This window comes from Cornus florida, unplaced genomic scaffold, assembly GCF_030987335.1.
Source record: "Cornus florida cultivar Cherokee Brave unplaced genomic scaffold, ASM3098733v1 CherokeeBrave_3.0.0_Hap2_Chr11, whole genome shotgun sequence".
Classification (NCBI taxonomy): Eukaryota; Viridiplantae; Streptophyta; class Magnoliopsida; order Cornales; family Cornaceae; genus Cornus; species Cornus florida.
Window position 1 is genome coordinate 90,857,570 of NW_026775581.1, and position 22,443 is coordinate 90,880,012.

A 22,443-nucleotide genomic window follows, 5' to 3' on the forward strand; every position below is an offset into this window, starting at 1 on the left:
CACGCACACTTTATTATACTTACATAAAATGTACACACAACTCGAGATCACTAAAATTCATTCCATAAACTGTATACACACTTCTTTATACTTGCATAGACCTCCATTTGATTAACTTAGAGATCACTAGCTTCCTGGAGTTGCAATAACTGGAGAATGCTTCCTATAAATCCCACTGGTGCCACTGCCCACAACTTACTGCCATGTCCTTCAATGTAGTGCCAGTTCTTCCCAGAGCATATATGGATTACATGGTACTGGGTTAACAATAGTTTATGATTCACCAAAAATGGATATAAGGAAGCATTAAGAAAAAAGAAAAAAATGAATTTGAATCTAAAACAAGACATTACCTATAGTAGCAAAATATAAAGCAGAGTTAGGTATTCCCATGAAACGGCTGCATTCTACTAAGCCTTGAAACAACAAAGAGAACTATATTCAACTCCACCACGAAAATCAATAAAAAATTGTGTAATACCCCTAATTTTAAAAAGAATATTCCTGGTATTTAATGGTATTTAATTTATTATTTAAGTGCATTTTATTTGATTATGTGTCATTATTTTTTATTAGGTGCTTAATTGTTTTCTTTTGTGGTGATTTAATTTATTTCTTTTGTGGTGATTTAATTTATTTCTTTTGTGGTGATTTAATTTATTTAAATGATATTTATTTTTAGTTATTTGATTGGAATTACTTGTTAGTATTTTAATTATTTAAGTGGCATTAATGGTTTAAGTGTAATTGGTTTAGTTATTTGATTGGAATTACTTGTTAGTGTTTTAATTATTTAATTGGCATTAATGGTTTAAGTGTAATTGGTTTAATTATTCTATGTGTGCCTTATTTTATATGTGTCTTATTTGGTTTAATTGGGTTTACTAATTATTATTTTGTTCAATTAGATTATTTGTTAAGTATTTAATGGTGAATAGGGTAATTAGGTAAATACATTTAACTAGGGTTTTTAATTACAGTATAAATTAGGGTTTTATATTATAGCCGTCGTAGGTTTCTACGTTAATTGGATGGACCGGTTAGGATTGTGAGTTGGACTTAAATGAACCTAGGGTTTAGGAAAACTCTATAAGTATAAGGTAGACGTCTGTGTAGGGTTTTTTTTTTAAACAAAGCACACGTTTTGTGGAAGTGGAGAAGGAAAAACGCAGTTTTTCACATTCTGTCAAGGTTTGGTCAAAGCTCCGATCCCACTTCGTCCGTGGTCCGATCGAGTTGAATTTTGGAGGAAAGGTTCACGACTTAGTGACACACAATCTAAACGGTGGAGATCAGAGTTTGACCTCAGGAACAGTGATTCGTACTCGTGAACAGTTACTGGGTCGCACAGGTTTTTTTTCCATTCTGCCTAGATTTCATCAAACATCCGATCCCGCTTCGTCCGTGGTCCGATCGAGCTGAAATTTGGAGGATAGGTTCATGACTCAGTGTTGCACAATCTGAACGGTGGAGATCAAATTTTGAGTTTGGGAATAGTGTTTTGTACCCATGAACAGTAACCGGGTTTTGGAACTCGCCGGGATTTTTTAAGAAGACGACGTTGAAACTTTGAACAAAAGTTTCTGAGGCAAGATTCTATCCTTACTCTTTCCCTTAGGCTTCATACTCTTTGCACTTTTAAATGATTTCAGGATTAATGAAGATTAAACCAAACTAAAATGATATCTGTTTTGCTATGAAACTGGTAGTTACGGTAGTGTTGTATGCTTGTTCAACCTAGACTAAGCGTGTTTGTGGATGCATTGTGGTTCTGTGGTTCACGTTTTTCCTTACCACTGCTAGTATAAATTATTGAAAGGATGGGTCTAGATGATAGCTATCTTAACTTCTGTAATAGCAACTGTTGGAACTTAAATACTAGGAGGATTTGAGTTTAACACTAGATCGGTTTTGTGAAACACTATAATTTGAGTATGTCTACATACATACTGTGAATATTGTTTTAATGCTTACATTATCACAATTAGTATCAACTGTGGAGGTTATGATTTTGTGATACATATCCTACATATCTGTATGTCATTTGTAAGGTGTTAAATGGAAGTTTTAATTAATTCTGTCTTTATATCAGACTAAAGGGAACAACTTAAATTGGGCATATATATGTTGTTGTTGTGACCCTGTTTACCAATGCTTATTTTATCACTGCTAACATTGAATGTTGGATGTTGGAATTTAGTTGATATATACTTGATTTATTGGTATTATTGACTACTGGAGGATTGGAAAGTAGGCATCGGTATGGGACGGTGGCATACTAAGGATGGGTTTGATTTTTAAAACAATACCATTACCCACCTACTTGGAATAAGGATGGGATTAACTAAAAGTTAAGTCCCGTGGATTTGTATTGTCATGGTAACTACTTGTTGAGCGGCAATACCAGGGATTTTGGATGGATTTTATATATGTACTGTTACGGTGCCTCAGTATGAGCTTGAGCTTCAGGTTCGATGGCTAGGGAGCGTATATGCATCGGGATGTGTAGCTGGCTACGATGGTTGGAGGTGTACCCTGTTTAGGTATAGGTACATATGCCCACTTCGTGTGCGTTTTAGCATGTTACCTCTATTCAGGTTGAGACCGGCCTGTAGTCCAGTGAGAGTCCTTTAGTGTGACTATATATATATATTTACGGACTATTAGCTATTGTTGAATTGTTTAGGATGTACATGCGTATCGGGCCTCTGTTTGGATTGTAGTAGTATAGAACTTGCGCGTGGGCCTGACCCACTTCTATTTTTCAGGTACACGACAGTTCCAGGCTTAGACGTGTTCGTGCTGAGCAGAGGTCTCTATTTACTCTTTCGACGATGTAGGGCTCTCTCTATAGTTTTATTTCTGGACGTTTATTACAGTTGTTCTATCTTCCGTTTGGATGTTTAATAGGGGTCCACTAGAGATGGATTCCCAAGTTGTAAACTGATGGAGTTTTGGAGTTTGGGTTTGATGGATTTTAATAATTATAATATTTTGCGGATTCTATTTTTAGTTCCTTCCTGCTTTAATTTCATTTCTTAATTTATTTTGTATTCCGTGTTCATTATAAAATATTAATTGTTTGATATTCCCTCGGGTTTGGGCCTGGGCCTGATCAACCCGTGTCTCGGATCCTAGGGGTATCTCAATTGATATCAGAGCACTCCAGGTTCAAGTGTCTCTAGGATGTTTTCGTATTAAGTCTTCCACGTAGTGTTTTCTCTTGAATAGAGCTTAAATTAGGATTCATTGTATTCCTTATGGTTCGTATAGAAAGGGTACTGACGTCTATCTTTTCGTGTTAACAGATGGTTAACGCTAGAAATGGACAGAACATGCAAGGAACTAGGAAGGAAAGGAGAACGGCACGTAGGCAACAATATCTCCTACGGCGTCAGCAAATGGAGGAAGAGCAGCAAAGGCTTGGGTTTCAAGATGACATGGATCAGTTTCAGGAGGAACAGGAGAATGTTCAACAGACTCTGGACCAGGTCAGAGATCCAGAGATTCCTCCTCACCTCAATGACCTCGTTGCTCAGGCTATAGAGGCTGGGGTAACAACTGCACTTCGGAATCAGCCTCAGGTACAGCCGGCACCTGTACCAGCACCAGTGGTTCAGACGGATTCTTGGGGAAAGGCTAGGAGCTCTTTCACAAAGGGGAGTCCACCTATGTTCTCAGGCTTAAAAAATTGTCAAATTGTCACTAATCACAGGTTCAAAAAATTGTTATATATTTCACAGTGTAGTAAATTGTTTATATAATTCTAATTTTTAAATCACAATTCAATGCTACTATATTATATACGAATCATGCTGCTATCAAGTACCAATTGAAGAATGAGATTGCAGCGAACCCAATAAAAGAAATGATTTCAAAAATCAAATAAATACACAGATCATCTACATTATATAAGAATTAAAAATAGAAATTAAAAATTTAAATCCACACAGCGCAAAGGAACAAATTCATAATCTATGTGGAGTCATTAGAATCTTAAATTGATTTATCAGGGCCGATACAAATGCCTGTAGTCTCCTTTCATAGGAATTGCCTAAAATTTTATTTATTGACTTTGGAAAAAAATTACAAAAAATCATCAGAAGTAAATTGAATTAACCAAATCAAATCATATAATTCAGTTCCTATCGATTTTGAATTTAAAAATTAAAATTATTGATAACAGTTCAATTTCAATTTAAAGGACTTAGACGAACCAATGGAACCTTTAGTATAAATTAAATATATATTTGCATATAAGTAGCAGTATCATTTGTAGATCAGTAGGGTTCTAAATCAGTAGCAGTTGCATATCATTTGCAGTTGGAATATTTCAAGGATAATTAGTTACACACACACACACACACACACACACACACATATATATATATATATATATATATATAGAGAGAAAGAAAGAGGGAAAGAGCACCTGAAAGATCCTGTTGACAAAATCAATAAACAGAATGAATCACCAACAGAAATTTGCAGGGAAAAAGCTTCGTTCCGTGGTTGCGAAGAACTCTGAGGTTTCAGATTCGAGTCACACAAATACATAAAAGGGAGAGGATTGAGATGAAAACCAAGTACAGGAGGATTGATCGATCTGTAGCCTAGCAACGAAGTTGTAAGGAAAAGGAAGAAGAATCGCCCATGAAATTGCCTCCAAAGACCTGCGCGAAGAGAGGGGAAATGAGGCTGAAAATGGCTAGGTTTTCTAATATATGTATAATTTAAAGAGAAAAGGTTGAGATTGAAACCAAATACGGGAGGATTGATGGATCTGTAGTCTAACAACGAAGGTGTAAGGAAAATGAAGAAGAATCGCCCACGAAATCGGTTCTCAGGACCTGCGCAAAGAGAGAGAAAATGAGGCTGGAAATGGTTAGGTTTTCTAATATATGTATAATTTAAAGAGAGAGGGTTGAGATTGAAACCAAATATGGGAGGATTGATGGATTTGTAGTCTAGCAACAAAGGTGTAACGAAAAGGAAGCAGAATCGCCTATGAAATCACCTCCAAGGAGCTGCGCGATGAGAAAGAAAATGAGGATGAAAAATGGCTAGGTTTCTGATATGCGAATTTTTATAGTTGATATCACCACTACAGTAAAAACGAAGGGTGATATGTTTTTGGTTTGGGTTGATATGGCCGCTACAGTATATCATATCACCCAATATCACCAATTATTTTATATGGGTTTTGGCCCAAATCTGATAATGTTTTTATACTATTTAATACCACATTAACCCACTCCAAACATGATATTGTCCCAAAAACCAAAACCAAAATATCAGAATAATAGTCCAAACAGGCCCTTATAGTGCAAACTAAGCAACGCCGATCGTTGGACATCTCCAATTGAAGCACTGAATGAAAATGGACATGCCATTACTGATGTGACTACTTGGGATCTCCTTTTGTTATCAAGTGCTTGAATATCTTGTTGTGTTACTTGTTTAATCTAACTCGGAGCATGTGTTGATCAGTACACAACTACAGTTCACGCAAGAAACTTCTGTAGTGGGCCTTGCGTGCTAACATGACACTTGTTTTGTCGTTTTTGATTTTGGTTTCACAAATATGGTGGTAAAACTATGGATCCCCATTCTATGCCTAAAGACTAAAATCCCAATTTGAGTGCAAACACTCGGGCCATGAAAATTTTAAATATAAATAATCAAATGGAAAATAAATTTCTGGTAATCACTCCCTTGTCCGCTTATTGCAATGGGTTAAATAAAATATCATACCATTTGCAATAGACCATTTGCAGTAAAAGAAAATTAAACTGTTGAGTGAGCTGTTTATACCATACTATGTCCATTCGTATCAAATATATCCTACAGTCGTTAACCCCACTCACTGCCTATGCCTTAGGCCATTTACACCAGCCTCTCCAGATTTTGACTCTCTAAAAACGTCACATCAACTATTCCAAGAGCCACATCAGCAATTCCAAGAGCCACGTCAGCAGTTTTCACTCTCCAGAAACATGCACTCCATCAGGCTCTCCGAATTTTCGCTCTAAAAAAAAATAATAATAAAAAATTAAAATTAATAATAATAATAATTATTATTATTATTATTATTATTTTTTTTTAACTTTTCCTAAATGGCTATATTTATAACGGCTATATTTTTAACGGTTATATTTTTCATCTTATATAATGAAACTCATTTGCTCATCTGAAAATCATCACTATATTCATCTCTCTCCATTGTAGCAAAATACCATCATCCATCTTTTTCAATTTCGAAATTCGAATGGCTTTGTCATCACAAGCTTTTCTTTTAGCAGATTATAATTCTTTATTTTACTCGTTATCCTCTTCAGAATATGATCCTTTTAGGGCGTTGATTCAATAGGATCAAGACGAATTCTATGAGATTATGAATTCAGTGAGGCCACAGATAGTTGAGCAAGTATTTTAAGTCTGTAAAAAGAAGCGGTACATTCATCATGACCGAGAAGGAAACCACTGTCAGCTAATGAAAGATTACTTCAACGAGTATTGCACATATCTACCGGAGTACTTTCACAGGCGATTCAGGATGCGACAATAACTTTTTCTTTATATCCTTAATGATGTCAAAGCTTATGACTATTTTGTCCAAAAAAAGGATGCGACTGATCATCTGGGGTTGTCTTCTATACAGAAGATGACAACTGCTGTTCGTATACTCACATATGGTTGTGCAGCCGATCACTATGATGAGTATATTAAAATCGGTAAAAACACTACCATTAATTGCTTGAAGGCATTTTGTAATGCTATTGTTGCTGTGTATGCAGAGGAGTATATGCGCCCACCTAACGAAACCGACATAGCACGGCTACTTGAAGAAGGGGAGCAGAGAGGATTTCTGGGTATGCTTGGTTCTATCAACTGTATGCACAGTGGAGTGGCAAGACACACATAGAAGACAATCTGGCAAGAATACTCTCATATTAGAAACATGTTGCCTCACAAGATTTGTGGATCTGGCATGCATTATTCGGAATGCTGGGTTCACACAATGATATAAATATGTTGAATTATTCCTCGGTATTCAACGGTATCGTCAATGGCCAATTACCTCTGGTTAATTGTGTAGTGAATTGACATCATTATAGAATGGGGCATTACCTGTCTGATGGTATATACCTTAAGTGGGCAACTTTGATGCAGACCATCCCGCACCCAACCACTACAAAAGAAAAATTATTTGTTCAGCGACAAGTGGCAGCAAGGAAAAATGTGGAACGGGCTTTTGGGGTATTGCAGATCAAGTGGGCAATAACGCAAGGACCAGTGCATTACTGGGAGAAAGATGACTTGCGCTTCATAATGAAAACGTGCATCATCCTTCACAATATGATCATTGAATATGAGCGTCACGCAAATGTTGGAAGATGGACTCCGTCACCGGAGGATGCAATCCCTATTCCCACTTTAAGTCGATGCCCATCGGTTTTAGCGGCATACATATCCTCTCGCCAACTTCAGATTCGTAACAGAGAGACAAATACGCGGTTGATGAATAATTTGATGAAAAATTTGTGGAACCGCTATGCTGATGAAGATGCTTAATTTATGTTACATTTTATTTTATATTAAGATGTTATGACATTTCGTGTACTAGTATTTTTATTATGTAATGGTTTTTTAAGATTGGAATAAGAAAATAAGTATTACAAAATAATATGGGAATAAGTAGATGAATTTGTAATTATAATTATTTTTTTTTCAAAAAGTTAAAAAAAAATTATAGCCGTTAAGGCACTGTTTGTGTAAGCCAAACAGTGCCTTAACACCTAAATGCACTATTTGGCCTACACATTTAAAATTTAAAGCAAAAAAATAAAAAACTTAGTTTTAAAGGAAAAAAACAAAAAAAAATGTTTTTTTAATATATTTTGGTCTAATTTTTTTTTTTTTGGACAAACAATGCCTAAACAATATATTTTTTATTTAATGAATTTTATTTTATTTTATTTCCAAAAAAAAAGAGCTATAAATAACCTATTTTTAGGTTTTTTTTTTTTTATAAAAAAAATCTGCGGCATTGTTTGGCGCACTGTTACAGCACCTGCACAAAAAGACAAAAGAGAGGCAGCCAAACAGCACCGTTTTGAAACCATAAAAAAAAAAAAAAAAAATTACTGCGATCGCGAGACGGCTCGCTGAATACCGCGAGCCTAAATGGGCCCTACTAGTTTGAAGAAGTCGCTGCAGGACCCAAAGCCTCTCTCTCTCGAAAATTGAGTTTCGTTGGTGGGCTGCGAATGCTCTAAGTCGTCAACAAATAACCCCACTTTTGGACGGCATCCACTGCACCACCACCAACTAGGACTTAGCTCATTATCCAAAAACCAAATTGTTGGCCACTTCAATAACACAAATTGCCCAGTCACTATTTCAATCAATTGTGCTGTGGTTTACTTAAAATTTTTAGTATGCATCAGTTTTAATTTGAAAATAAATAAAAAAGCTCAAGCTTCATTTGTTTTCAAATTCAATATCTCTTGAACTAGAGGTAAAAATTACAGAAATAATGTTTAATTGCTACATCTGTGCTAGGAATAAATTTGGTGCATCCGTTTATTTGAATCGTACGTGCATAACACGCACGTGTAGTCACCTGATACCGTCTCCTGTGCTGTGCATGGTGGAGGCTGTGACTAGTCAGTCGGCTACACCTCCCACTCGGTGAAATGAGAGCGTTGTTTTGGCCACGTCAAAAACGCTCACTTAAACGCGTGCACTTTTCCTTGCATAGCATAGCAACAAAAGGAATGAAAATGCACGTTGGTGGACTTTTCTCTTTACCCTTTCGTTTATAAATGATACACCACTACCACCAAGACGATAAGGTAGAGGGCATAAAAGTAACTTCACATGCACCCACGGCGGCCGCACTGCTCTTGTAAGCGCTCCAGACCCGCCCGATCCGGTCGGACCGGCCAATCCGTTTGATCATTTTCAACGTAGTCAATACGTCACCCCCTTTTAATTACTTTTTAGGACTCCTCCAAACCCACCCCTCTCCTCTTTCTCTCTCCTCTTTCTCTCTCTAACCATCTGGACTTCGATCAGTGATCCGTTCCTGATTTTCGATTCAAATCGATCAATTGGTGGCATAGAAGATTGTACCAGAGCTTTAATTCGTCATGTCGATGTCTGATTCCGATACGTCCTCGCAAGGCAGCGAGTACAAGAACTTCAGACAAGTTACTCGCGAACGTTAGTCTCAACTCTCTCTCTCTCTATATGTATTTGTTTGTATGTTTGTTTTTGTTTGTTTCAGTTCTGGTTGAATCAAATTAAGTGATACTTAATCACTCTGTTTACGATCTATCTTCCAACCAATGTTCTGAATCCAACAAGCTACTTATTCTATGCTTTATACATGTGTTTTGGATAATCATGATTATCTGCTAGTATGCGCTATACTGGTTCTGAGAAGCTCATACATAGAGAGAACACAGATGCATAAATGTATATTTATACATGTGTATCCTTTTTGTACGGAATTCTGTAGTCTGTTGAATAATGTATAGATGGAAATGAAGGTAACATATTTCGGAAGAGAGAGAGAGGAATAGAGAATTTCAATATTATTGTGTTTGTGTCTTGTATGCTACAAGCGAATGAAGGAAAGGAACCACAAATGTGAATTTGGATGCAAAGTAGCCATCAATTTCTTAATGCTTTTGATTTCAACTAGGGTTTATTTTTGTAAGGGATCACTGAACTGACAAATTAGATTACTATTTTAGACCTAAAGACATCCAAAGTCTCCCCAATAAAGATTATTGCATGTTCTCCTACTAGATGCTCTCAAAAGTTGCGAAGTGAATCATTTTAATTCTCAGTGAGCTTGCTTAAGAATTGTGGACATAATGTAGGAATGAGAATTCAGACATGACACAAACTCAACAATATGTGATAGATTAGGCCCCTATGAGATAAGTAATGAACGAAGAGGTGATTCTACAATTATTCCAGCTCAAGACAGAAAACACATGCAGCAAACATTCACTAAAGTCCACTGTTAAGATGACTGTTGTAGTAAGCTGTGTTAGTTACAGAAATTTGGTTGGGAAGGTATGACTTCCTTTTGGTCTAACTAGAGACTACAATCAAATGGGTAGTGTTTTCCACAGGTTTTTTTTTGGGTCCCTAAGAATATCATCAATCCTACTAAATAGCCTACTGGAGAGAGCCTCCAACCATGGTGCCAAAGAGGCAAGAATGAGTAATAAAGAAAGAAGATGCAATTAGGCTGAATAACTTGCTCTTTCAACAAGTAAATCCCTCCCTCATGTAGAATGAAATATGTCTTTTCAAGCATTGAAACGTTTCTCCATTTTTTCGCCTTCTCAACCACAAGATCCTAATTGCATGTATATATACAAGATCCTAATTGCATGTATATGTATCACACACAAAATCAGCCTTCTTGGGAGACCACTACTTAACAGGAAGATTATCCAACCGGAAGATTCTCCACCCTGAAACCCAGCTTGTAGCAAGAATGGAATCATCTGATGGCAACACTCTTTCTGAAGTGATTATTGGAGTTTAGATCCATTAATGCTTGCTTGCTTGCTTTGCACATCACAAAATTAGTGCACCATTAGTAAATTGGAGACAAGATGTATAATGGACTTAAGGAGCTATAGGGAACAGTAATGAACTATTTGGAACACTAAATTTTTTTCTCCTTTGCATGTAGCTGTATTTCACTTGAAAAAACATCTAGGAGAGCACCACAAAACTTGAATATCTATTCCCTCTGTGATTTCCATTAGAAATGATGCACATAAGAGAAGTGGTTTAAACCGTTTCTCTAATGGATGATAAATCATTTTCATGATGCTTCATTTTCATAAGTTTGAAAAACAATAAAGAATTATTTAATTGCAATATGAGAAACTGGAGCACTAAAATTCTCTATTATTAGTTCTCTTTTTTATTGGGGCGCTGAAATTCTCTATTATTAGGTCTCTTTTTTGTTGGGCCCTATGTGGCCTTTGTGGAGTTTTTGCGGGTTGCATTCCCTGTTTGAACGCCTTCTATTGATACTTTACTTATAAAAAAATAAAAATAAAATTTGAGAAGTTGGAAATATAAAAATTGTAACCGTGCGCGCACGCGAGAGAGGGAAGATTCTGGAGTTATTTTCCCAACTACTAATTTTTCCTTACGTTGATTTCAACATTATATTATAAAGTGATAGTCTGTCAGTGAAATTCCCACACTTGTTACCAACATGATTTCCAATAATCAGCTCTCTGTTGAAGAAGTCCGCTGGGATTTTGACCCCACCTTAGAAAAAAAGGTGATTGGAGTAGAGAGAAAAAGAAAGGAGAACAGAATTAGGGCAACTTAAATAAATAGATTTCATCCCCGAACCATATATTTTTCTTTAAAGATGCACAAGGAGCGAATATCACATTAGTACCTTTAACAACATGCTAATTTTAATAATGTCCAAGGTACATAATTTTGTGGCACATTTGGTTGATTCAAATTTCAGAGTCAGCGAACAGATATAGGTTGCGACACTGGGAAAGTTTGCTTTGTTATTTTATTTTTCTATGATTTAGTTGTTTTATTTTATTATCTATTGTTCATAATTTCAGATACCTTCTAAGGTGTTGCTAATTAATCTAGTTTCAGTTATTGTTTCAAGTTTCAACACAACTTTGAGTTCGAGCCATAATATTCACCTGGTTTGATTGAGCTGAATGGTGGTTATGGTTTCAACCAGTTTTTGTTGGGAATTAAAGCCCCATCATTCGGCACAGCGGGAGCAAGACACAAACTAACATACATAATAACACAATATTTAATGTGGTTCGGCCCCACCCGCCCCACTTCCACACAGGGATGAAATTTCAGTAGAATGAATCAAGAATAGAATATACAACTGTAGAGAATACCCACCCAATTATAATGAATTATTGCATCTCTCTACTTTCACCCACTCTCTTGTCTTCTCACTCACTCCTCCATTCTCTTTTCTTCTCTACCTTCTCCATTCAACTCCACATCTATTTATAGAGTTCCAAACCCAATTCCTTATTAGACAAGAATTGCAATTCCTTGGAGCCCAAGACTTGTCTAACAAGAAATTACCTAATAAAATACGACTCTAAAGTAGAAACCTAATTAGACTAGAATTTGTGACATAATACATAACAATCTCCACCTTAGCTCAAATTCTCCTCGATGACCAACTCAATCTTCCTTTTTTATTGCGTTTTCTGGATCTCCATCAACCAACTCTCGAACTCCCCTAGATGAACCATGCTCTGATACCACTTGTTGGGAATTAAACCCCCTTCATTCGGCACAGCTGAAGCAAGACACAAACAAGCACACATAATAACACAATAATTAACGTGGTTCAACCGAACTCGACCTACGTCCATTGTGAGAAGAAATTCCACTATAATGAATCAAGAAGAGTATATAAAAATTGTAGAGAATGCCGACCCATTTATTGCATCTCTCTACTCTCACTCACTCCCTTCTCTTCTCCCTCACTCATCCATTCTCTTTTATTCTCAACCTTCTCCATTCAACTCCACATCTATTTATAGAGTTCCAAACCTAATTCCTTGTTGGATAAGAATTACAATTTTGTGTTGTCCAAGACTTGTTTAACAAGAAATTACCTAGTGAAATACAATTCTAAACTAGAAACCTAATGAGACTAGAATTTGAGACATAATACATAATAGTACTGTATCTCTTGATTGGGCTGAATGGCGAGACATGATTCACGTAGCCAATCCTAGACTGTTGAGTTAAGGTTTTACTCAGTTGAATTGTTATTCGCTGTCGTCTAATTTTCCTTACTCTTTTTTGTCCCTCCAAAGGTGTGGTTGCTTGCATATCTGAAAATTTTATGACACCAAAAAATTTGTGTGCAGTGAGATTTATAAAATATAAGGGTCATGTTAATGAATATTTCTCTTTCGTTCGGAGCGGAAGCTATTAATTTGTAACTAATAATTGAAAAATTGAATCGCAATAGTGGCCTGATAATTTCCTATAGGTAGCATCAATGAAAAAGATACCCGACCAGATAGAGTTTGCTAAGCTTCTTTGAGATTAATGCCACTGCTCTTCTAAGCATCATTTATTGAAATAGAGACCTCAATATTTCCTATTCTAGCCAAACCACCCATCAGAGCCATTGTTTATTATTGGTTGTTAAGGTTTATTCTAAAATTATTATTTACTTAGTACTCCTATACTGATGAGAATTTTGTGGTCCATCAAATCTCATCATTATTATCATCAACCAGAGCTTGGAATTTTATTTTCACAAACTTATGGTTCATGTTATCTTTGTTTCATATATTTCATGTCACGAGAATTAGGCCTGTTTGTGTTGATTCTTTATTTTAATAATTTATTTTGCAATTGTATCTACAGGATTACTGTATGAAATGCTTCGATCAGCCAAAACAGGGGAGTCAAAATCAACTTGGAAGGTAGTACCAACTTGTACTGGTGATGTCATTTACAATTTGTTGAATACTGCTCTTGCTTTGCTAATCATCTTGGTCACTTTTGGTGATAACTGATACTGCCATGTTTACTATTCTTAAAAAGCTGAAATGTTCAAACTTATCAAAAAAAAAAAAAAATGTTCAATGTATTTGTAATATCTACAAATGAGATCCTTATCAATACTATTTAGTCTACTTTTATGTTTTTTCACTGTTGTTGTGCTCATACATGTGTAAGCACCTATTTCCACGATCCTTGTCATAAGCCAAGTTACTGAACACATCGCTTAGGCATTAAGGCATTCCATAAATTGGTAATGGATTTTATAGAGAATTCCATGTTAGCTCTTTGACTTTTGGGAAATTAGATATGAGAATATGTAGTGTTTCTTCCTCATCCTTTCTTAAAATGAAAAAAGGAAAAATCCCTACACCTATTTATTAAAAGATAGGTAGCAACTTGGCTACGGCAGATATAAGAAAACCCAATGAAAATGTGATGCCTATGAATGATAATTGATTTTTTTTTCCCCCCCTTTTTAGATCATACTAGAAATTATGTTGTCGCATAATTGGCTTCCTGTACACTTTTGCAGCTAGTGTTTAACATTTTCCCAGTGGGAAATCTGTGGAACTTTAGATTTAAAAAGCCACCTATTTTGAGTTTATTTTAGAAATTTAAAGATAATAGGGGCACCAGCCTTCTACAATGTAAGGGGTATCTTTCAACTTATACTTGAGAAAAGAGAATTTTTGTTTCTTTTTTTATTTTTTATTTTTCTTAAAATAGATTTTGTGATGGTTGTGCTTCCCTTGCCCAATAATTCCATTGTTTGGCTTTGTCTGTGGTAGCGAAGTTAGGTGGCCTTTGTCAGGCTCTGCACTGTTTCTGGCTGCAATTTTTTTTATCAATAAAGATTTTCTTAATAAATTGAAAAAGTGAAGATTGAAATCTATACTTATTAGTCTATTTTATTCGTTATTGTCTTGTTCACAGTGGCATGAAAGTATCTTCACTTTGCATGCACATGACAAATATAAGCAATAAATTATCAATAGAAATGGTCTTTGTCATATACCTGAGGTACTCAATCAAGATGGTCATGATCACGAGTTCTATTCTTTTTCATTTTGCATTTATTTTATTTCTCTTTCCTCCCTTTTACTGTATCCCTATATCTTGTTTAGCATCCTTCTCGTCCCTACTCTACATTTCAATGGAGACTATTTTCAATGGTGTGACTCAATTTTGGAGCTAATAAATAGGGTTTTGTAAATCAAATTCATTTATATTCAAACCTATTGTAAAGATAAATGGAAGCAAAATTATGTCGGGCATTTTTACAGACTGCTGGAAGCTTTTATGGGCAAGAATGATGAGTTAGGCATTTGGAAGTAGAGATCTTCTAAGATTAAATGAATGATTGATGTTGTTTATAGCTTGTCATATTTTATTCAGAGACGTTGTGAATAAAGAGCAATTTCATGAGAGTATCTGCAGGAGGAAGATATTAAACTTGAAGTTCTATCTAGAAAACTACAGTTGGTCATTCATTGCTCGGTGGCAAGGAATGTTGGTCTTTGTTTTTGGTTGCGTTTGGTCTTCTAGCCTCTTCCATGGGTCTACGGTTGACTTGCTAGAGACTTGGAGAGGGTGTACAGTGGAGAGCCGAGTCAGAGATGCTTGGAGGGCTACTCCCCTTTATATATGGTGTGGTTTGTGGCGTGAGAGAAATAGGAGATACTTTGAGGGAGATGAGTCTCCTATTTGGGTTCTTAAGTATGGTATACTTCTTTATTCTTTTGGGTAAATGGGCGGGATTGTAATTCAATGGATTTTCTTTTGGATTTTGTTGATAGTTTAAAGTTATAGTGTTGTCATGGACGGCGGTTGTCTTCTTTGGGAGCGCTCCCCTTTTGAGCGTTTTTATGAAATCTTTCTTATATATCAAAAAAAAAAAAAAAAAAAAAAAAAGGTTCTATCTAGAAAACGTGTTGCTGGGCAGAGCCAATTTTATCGAAGGCCAATTTTATTGAAGGGACATACAAAAGATGAAAGCTGCACCATTTAGTCAGATGAATTGTTGAAAAAATGTAGTTTTTGGCTCATCTTTTGCATCATAAAATTCCAGAAAATGATTCAAATCAGGAGTAGCTTCTGTAAGGAACTGCGTTTTTTCCTTCGCTAATTTGTTGCAAATATTTTCAGTTTATAACTTCTAGCACTTGTCAGAGTTTATGAGCTGTATGACAGATATGTAGAATCATAAACTCTTCGTCATGCTTTCCGTGAAGACATAGCCACTTGATGGAATTGACTCTATTTCACATTTAGTTTTCTTCACCATGCCTTTCAGGATGCACCTTGAGCTAGTCTTAGTTTTTTCCTGCCAAAATTATGAGGCTTTCTCTCCAATTAGCCGACTCTTGTAAAACTGCCGCTGTGGACTATCGTGCTTCTAGCCTTGTTTTGTTACTGCAGTTGGTCATGGTTTTATTTTCCTCCCCAAACTGAATTAGTGCCCTTCCTAGAATTGATAATATACTTTCTTCATCATCATATTCATGAGAAGTAAACCCAATGGCTGCAACAATTATTTGGGAAGTTTTGGTTTTGTCTCTAAGAATTAATTGTACGTTTATCATTTTCTCAGCAGGAAAAGTGGATGTGCCTAAGGGTGTATGCTGAGATTGTGAAAAAATTATGGTGGTGTATGATTTAAACGAGGATGTTGCCCTAAGTAGAGGAAAGGGGAATCTGAATTCATATTGCCTAGCCCAAGACCCAAATTGCTGGGACAAACTGTTGTTTTGTGTTGAGCATCATTTTATTTCTCCTTTATTTATTTATTATATATATGGAGATTGCTTCATGGAATCTTAGTTCTGTTACTCACATATGAACAGATCAAGTTTGATACTAACAGAGAATGAACTCAATCTTTTTGGGCACGGGTGGGGGTGGGGTAAATTAATTAAAAGCTTAGCTGTCAGCACTCTGAACAATATGTGGACTTGGTTCATATGTCTATATTGGTTTATTCAATTTCTGTTTGTTACTTTGTCTTGTCGTTCTGAAAATTTTGATATGTGGGCTGAAATTGTGATGAGCTTATTGGTTTTAACTTTTAATTCTTTGCTACAAGCCTACAATATGCTTTTGCACTTAAGGAAGTGCTCCAATTTGATCTTCTTTCATTTTTGCATTTGTGTGCATTTATGTACATGCATATGGAGTTTGAACTTTAAAGCTTTTAGAGTAGAGCAATGGAAAAGGAAATGGGAGAGACAAAATAAAGAACAGGGTTTTGCTATTTACACTGGTGCGTTTCACTTTAAATTCTTCATGATACACTTAAAAATGTACATTTATTGTTTTTCTTGTCCATACATGATCTATTTAATTGTGGTTTCCTATCTCTTGTTATGCAGACAATACCATATGACATGTGCTCCTTTGTAAGGATTGCAGAATAAAGCTTATTTTGTAGTTTTGTTTCCTTACCTTGGAGTCCAACTTCCTTTTATAGGCTTTCTTAACATACAAGCAGTTATCTGTTGGGTAGCTTGCTAAGTAGTGGTAGTAGTTACTATTATTTTATTATTTATTTATTCCCATGATATACTATATTCACTATAGAAATCAGCTACTTTTAGTTGATGCAGCGACCTTTTAACTTCTCCTTTTCATCTATTTGTTTCTCTTCTAATTAATTTTTGCTCATTATTTCTATTTAGTTTCTTTTAAATGATGATGTTCTTTATTTCTTGAAGTTTTCATTTTTCAAACCTTGTCAGTTTCTGGCACTTTTACTTGTAGGTACTTATCATGGACAAAGTTACTGTTAAAATAATGTCTTGCTCGTGCAAGATGGCAGATATCACAGAGGAAGGAGTTTCATGTAAGACCTAAAAGGCTAGTCTCAGAAAAATTGGATTTCTCATTTCTTTTCCATTGCATAGTGCCTTGGAGTTTGTGCTCAATTTATTCATGTTATCATTTAAAGACACAAATTTGCAATTTATTGTATCCATGCTATGTATCATTTCCAATATTTCTTAGCTTGTAGTAATTTTTTTAGTTAGTATTTTGATTGAAAAAAAGCTGTAGTAGATTAGTAGTTGCTTTCAATGTTTTAGGAGCAAGCAACTTTTGGTTTTCTGTACTTCAAATCTTGTAGATTTCAAAGTCCTCTTTGGGTCGATTTGAGAAGTGATTTTCTGAGACAGTTGAGTCTTAACTCCTCGAACATCTGGGTGTCTCCATTATGATGGGCCTTGGTTGGTCCTGAATCTCCTGACCAAAATAGACAGTCACAGATTTTATGCAGTGTCGAGGCATCTTGGTGGAGCCTTGGCCTTGGAGACGAAGGACCATCTTTATTGGCTTCATAAAACTTCAGATAATTGAATTGTTGATGAAAGTAAGGAAAAATTAAACAAAGATTTCACTCTAAGTTGGGTGAAAAGAATTCTGGTTATTCCCAGCCATTGTACCCAATTATAAAGAAAACATGAAATGCAATGTAGTGTAGAGGGAAGGAATTAGAAAAACAAAAATTGATCTGCAAATTAATATCTGATGCTCACATGAAATGGGATTGTCATTAATTGCAAGTTGATTAAAAATCCCATTTGAAATACCTTGATAAATAGAGTGATATATGTCAATCCGTTAAGATTTTGATTGTCAAACATCATATTACCACTTGGGTGCCTAGTGCCTGATGATTTTTTGCTTAGTATCACCCTGGCATTTTTATTGTGTTTGCATAGCTACGACTTCCCTTTACTGGCTGAAAGAAGGTAGGAGGTGGTAAGACAGGCAAGGTGATTGCTTAATTGCCTTCTAAGGGACTTTCAAGAAAGAGAGAGAAAAAAAAAATTAAAAATCACGGGGACTGGTATGTTTGAAATAATGAGTTAAATAATTGTCTCAGATGGTCTCAAATCATGGTATTGGGTCACATAATGATCACGGTATACAGCATTGGGAATAATGGGAATTAAATGTCGATGTTTTGAATTATTTGACAATGTTATATGTGTTAGATTCTGTATCTCCTTATTTTGCGGATCCTTGTTCTCATTATTTTTGAATCTTTTATTTTCTTTCTAATTTCTGAGTCTAATAGGTAGTGTATTTTTGTGTATGGCTTGGTAGCAGTATGATACACCATGGCGAAGTTATCTTAGGTGGTGTTTGATTAAACTGAAAATTAAGTACTGAAAAATTTAAAAGCTGAATTTTTAATCGCTGAAGTTTTAATTTAATTGTAAATTGAGAACTTCTTTAATATATATTTTTTGGATTTTAAGTGTTCAACGTTTAGTGATAAGTGATATTCAGTGATAAGTGAAGTCACTGTCACTTCAAATTTTACCTCATTTTAAGTGGTACTTAATTTTTTTAGTGACATTTATAATTTGTTACCAAAAGTACTTGATTGAATAAGCACTTAATCTATGCTGAATTAAGTGCTGAATTGGGTTATCAAGCAGCACCTTCGTTCCCCTTGAATCCAGTGTTGTTAAAGGCGTGCCCAGGCTCATGCCTAGGCTCGAGGCTCAGGTTTAGCGCCTGTTGTCATCCCAGGCTCATTGATGTATACTAGGCGCGCACCTCGGTTGCACCTTGTCCTGTTTGTGAGGCGCGCCTCACTCATATTTGTTTAAAAAAATACGTTGTTCTATTTCTTAAGCTAGAAAGTGTACTTTTGGCAACTTAATAAATAAAAAAGAAATCCTAAACATATGATAGAAGGAACTTTTGTACAAAAGAATAAAAAAATAAGAAAGCCCAAGAGTCAAAGTGTTAACCGAACAACAATAGAATGAGATTGTGAGACGAAGACGAAGCCCTAGTTGCAGAGATGAACGACGAAGCCATTTCAATTCTTTCTTCTTCTTCTTCTTCTTCTTCTTCTTCTTCTTTTTTTTTTCTCTCTAGATCTCCGCTCTCTTCTTATCTTTGTTTACATCTCTCTCTTCTTCTAGTTCTCTTCTCTTTGTGTCTTTTATTTATTTTTTTTGGCTCTGTTTTTTCTTTTCTTGTTAACAATTTTTTTTTCTTTTCTTGTTAACAATTTTTTTTTTTTTTTTTTTAACATATTTATTTCTTTTTGTGCTTTGTTTTGCCATTCAAAAAAACACATTTTGCTTTGCCTTTCAAGAAAACAAATGTATGCTCTGTTTTATGGTTGTTGGATGCTTGTATAGTTGATGGATTTACTTTTTTATATTTGATATTAATTTTTAGAATATTGATATGACTTATGAGATATGAATGTTATGGTTGTTTAAAATTTCAATTGTGCACCTCACTTCACTCAGGCGCGCGCCTCGCCGTGTGCCTCGCACCTAGGCTCCAAAGGACCTCTAGCTCCTTGGTTTTTTTAATAACACTGCTTGAATCAGTAATGGATGCTGCAGCTTCGAATTATTGTCTGAATGCATGTTGATCTGCATTAATTACTAAAAGCATGTAGTTTCATGACACAAACAACATAAACTATTTTAAGTTTACGTAGTTTTGTTCATTAGGGTTCATTAAGAGGGAACCCATGTCAATCATGCAACTTGAGACATTTTCATCTCAAGTTTGTGAATTTTGAGAATCATATAGTTTTGGGTAAAAGCTTCCTTCCCCTCCTAATGATGTCTTTATTCACAATGTAGCTCACGGGAAATGTTAGTTCCACAACTATTGACACATTGGCTTGTGATAGAACTGGTATATTTGCATTGCCTATTATTCAAATATTGGCATTGTTCTTAAGTTATCAATTTTTTTTTTTTTTGCAGTGGTGGAAGACATATACAGGCGAAGGCAGCCATTGCCCACCATGGATGCAATATACTTTATACAGCCAACAAAAGAAAAGTAATAAATTTCCTTTTGTAGCTTTTAGTATGTAATCAATATATTCTGTCCTGTTGGGTTTGGTTGGTTAACATTAATCTTATTAGTCTTGGTGTTGATTCTTGTAAGGTCACCAGTATATGGTTATTAGAAAGAAAAGTTCACTTGAGATGTATATCTGAAATTGCATGAATAAATATTGCTTACATTTAATCCCTTTGATTCTTGAGACTGAATTTTTATTGAAGTTATGAATCTGATTTTCATTTTTCCTTTTATGCACCATGTTAACAACTTACAAGATTCATTTGTTACTAAATTTGTTTTTCCATTCATAGATTCTATTATGTGCTTCTTGCATTTATTATCTTTGGCTGAATTCTAGTAGGATATTGAGTTTGTTAGTTGTATTGTTAGAGAAAATGTGTTTTGTTATCTTTTTAGTATAGGTGCATGGATCTCTTACTGTCTCACATGCTTCTTCTTTCTTTTTTATTTTTTTTTTATCCCCCCTGCAGTGTTACCATGTTCTTGTCTGATATGTCAGGAAGGACACCTCTGTACAAAAAGTAAGGACCTTTATTATTTTCCCTATTTGTTGTTGTTTGTGCAATATCATCTTTTAGATTTTAGATTTTAGTTTTCTTAATTTTTGGTTGTTCTGTTTTAGGGCATTTGTTTTTTTTAGTTCTCCCATTCCACGAGAATTGGTTAGTCATATCAAGAGGGATACAACTGTGATATCTCGCATACGTGCCTTGAGCGAGGTTATAATTCCTTTGTTATTTTTTAATTTGTTTTTTATTTGAGTAATCTTGTTGAAACAATTTGATGCGCTAGCTACTTGCTGTTTAATATAAGGGGATTTTGTTGTTATTCTCATTTTGGGTGGGAAACATGCAGATGAACTTGGAGTACTTTGCGATAGATAGCCAGGTATGTTACACCTTCATTCAAGATTTGTTTAAATTATTCATAAAATCATAATTTCTTTTCAGTTGAAATCTTCATAACTTATAGTTTTCTAAATATTTTACAAGTTGCTAATTCTATGAATAGAGAAATTATGTGATTATTAGTATGGCAAATATCTCCAGGCAGTAACTAATGGACTAAAAGTGCGTTGATGAACTCTTGAACACAGACTGAGAACTGGGACATTTTCAATAGATCAACGATATTTAGCAATTCCCATGTTCTAAATTTATTTCCATTATTCAAGCAGAATTCGTAGAATTATAATGCAGACTGTAGTCAAATTCATGTTCATATGTTGCAAATATTTGTGTGAAATTGGAAAGGGTTATTGCTCATAGAACTGAGGTAGGATAGGTGAAATAGACTAGTGCTTCTGGACTATGTCTCGACCTATATCCATAAAGCAAAAAGGAAAGTTATATAAAATTTGAGAGAAATTAGGATCCGACATTGGTATTCATTGGGTTATGCCTCGGACATCTCGGGAATTGCTGGATATTTGGAGGGGCCAATGGGTGGGGGCTCAGGTGAGAGTCTTCTGGAGGGTAACCCCCTTTTGTGTTTGGTGGAGCATTTGGAAAGAGCGGAATAGAAGATCGTTTGATGGGACGGAGTCCTCCATTGGGGTGTTGAAATTTTCTATTATTTGTACTCTTTTTTGTCGGGGTTGGGGGAGAGATTTTTCCTCCATTGAGGATATTGTGGACTTTTTGGGCTCCTTGAGATCATAGTTTCAGTTTTTTGTATAGCTTGGGACGCGTTCCCCTTTTGAACGCCTTCTAATACATTTTACTTATCAAAAAAAAAAAAAAAGAAAAAGAAATTAGGATCTGACATGTTTATAAAATGAGGGTCAAAATATGAAACATTAGATGGATGTATCGTAATACAAGATATGACAAAATCTAAAGACAACAAATTGATGAGTTGCAGAATTAGCCCCAATTGGAGATAGAATGAATAAAATTGACTATGATGGTTTACCCTTTTGCATAAAAAATTAATAGCTGCAGCAGTGACAAAGACTGATATAGTCCACATTAAAGGAAATGGTAGGGGAATGGTAAAACCATATTTAACATGGGCTGA

The 22,443-nt window shown here is 35.2% G+C and overlaps 2 protein-coding genes across 8 annotated transcripts in view; both read left to right on the forward strand.

Moving 5' to 3' along the window:
- Positions 1 to 6,664: 6,664 nt before the first annotated feature.
- LOC132281529 (uncharacterized) lies at positions 6,665 to 7,575 on the forward strand. Its single transcript, XM_059783229.1, has 3 exons — positions 6,665 to 6,893; positions 6,977 to 7,086; positions 7,174 to 7,575. The coding sequence occupies exons 1-3, from the start codon at positions 6,665 to 6,667 to the stop codon at positions 7,573 to 7,575; spliced, it is 741 nt and encodes a 246-aa protein (XP_059639212.1).
- Positions 7,576 to 8,802: 1,227 nt separating this feature from the next.
- The window catches only part of LOC132283582 (SNARE-interacting protein KEULE-like), a 30,952-nt gene continuing 17,311 nt past the window's right edge, over positions 8,803 to 22,443 (forward strand). The window contains exons 1-7 of one of the 7 annotated variants that reach the window (XM_059785559.1): positions 8,803 to 9,228; positions 13,438 to 13,496; positions 17,335 to 17,416; positions 20,319 to 20,397; positions 20,895 to 20,945; positions 21,047 to 21,143; positions 21,280 to 21,312. In XM_059785559.1, coding sequence (XP_059641542.1) covers positions 9,156 to 9,228; positions 13,438 to 13,496; positions 17,335 to 17,416; positions 20,319 to 20,397; positions 20,895 to 20,945; positions 21,047 to 21,143; positions 21,280 to 21,312 — 474 coding nt within the window. In that variant the 5' untranslated portion in view covers positions 8,803 to 9,155. Of the gene's footprint in view, positions 9,229 to 13,437; positions 13,497 to 16,494; positions 16,838 to 17,312; positions 17,431 to 20,318; positions 20,398 to 20,894; positions 20,946 to 21,046; positions 21,144 to 21,279; positions 21,313 to 22,443 lie in introns of those variants that run through there. The other 6 variants (XM_059785558.1, XM_059785561.1, XM_059785562.1 and 3 more) reach the window with 6 other exon arrangements.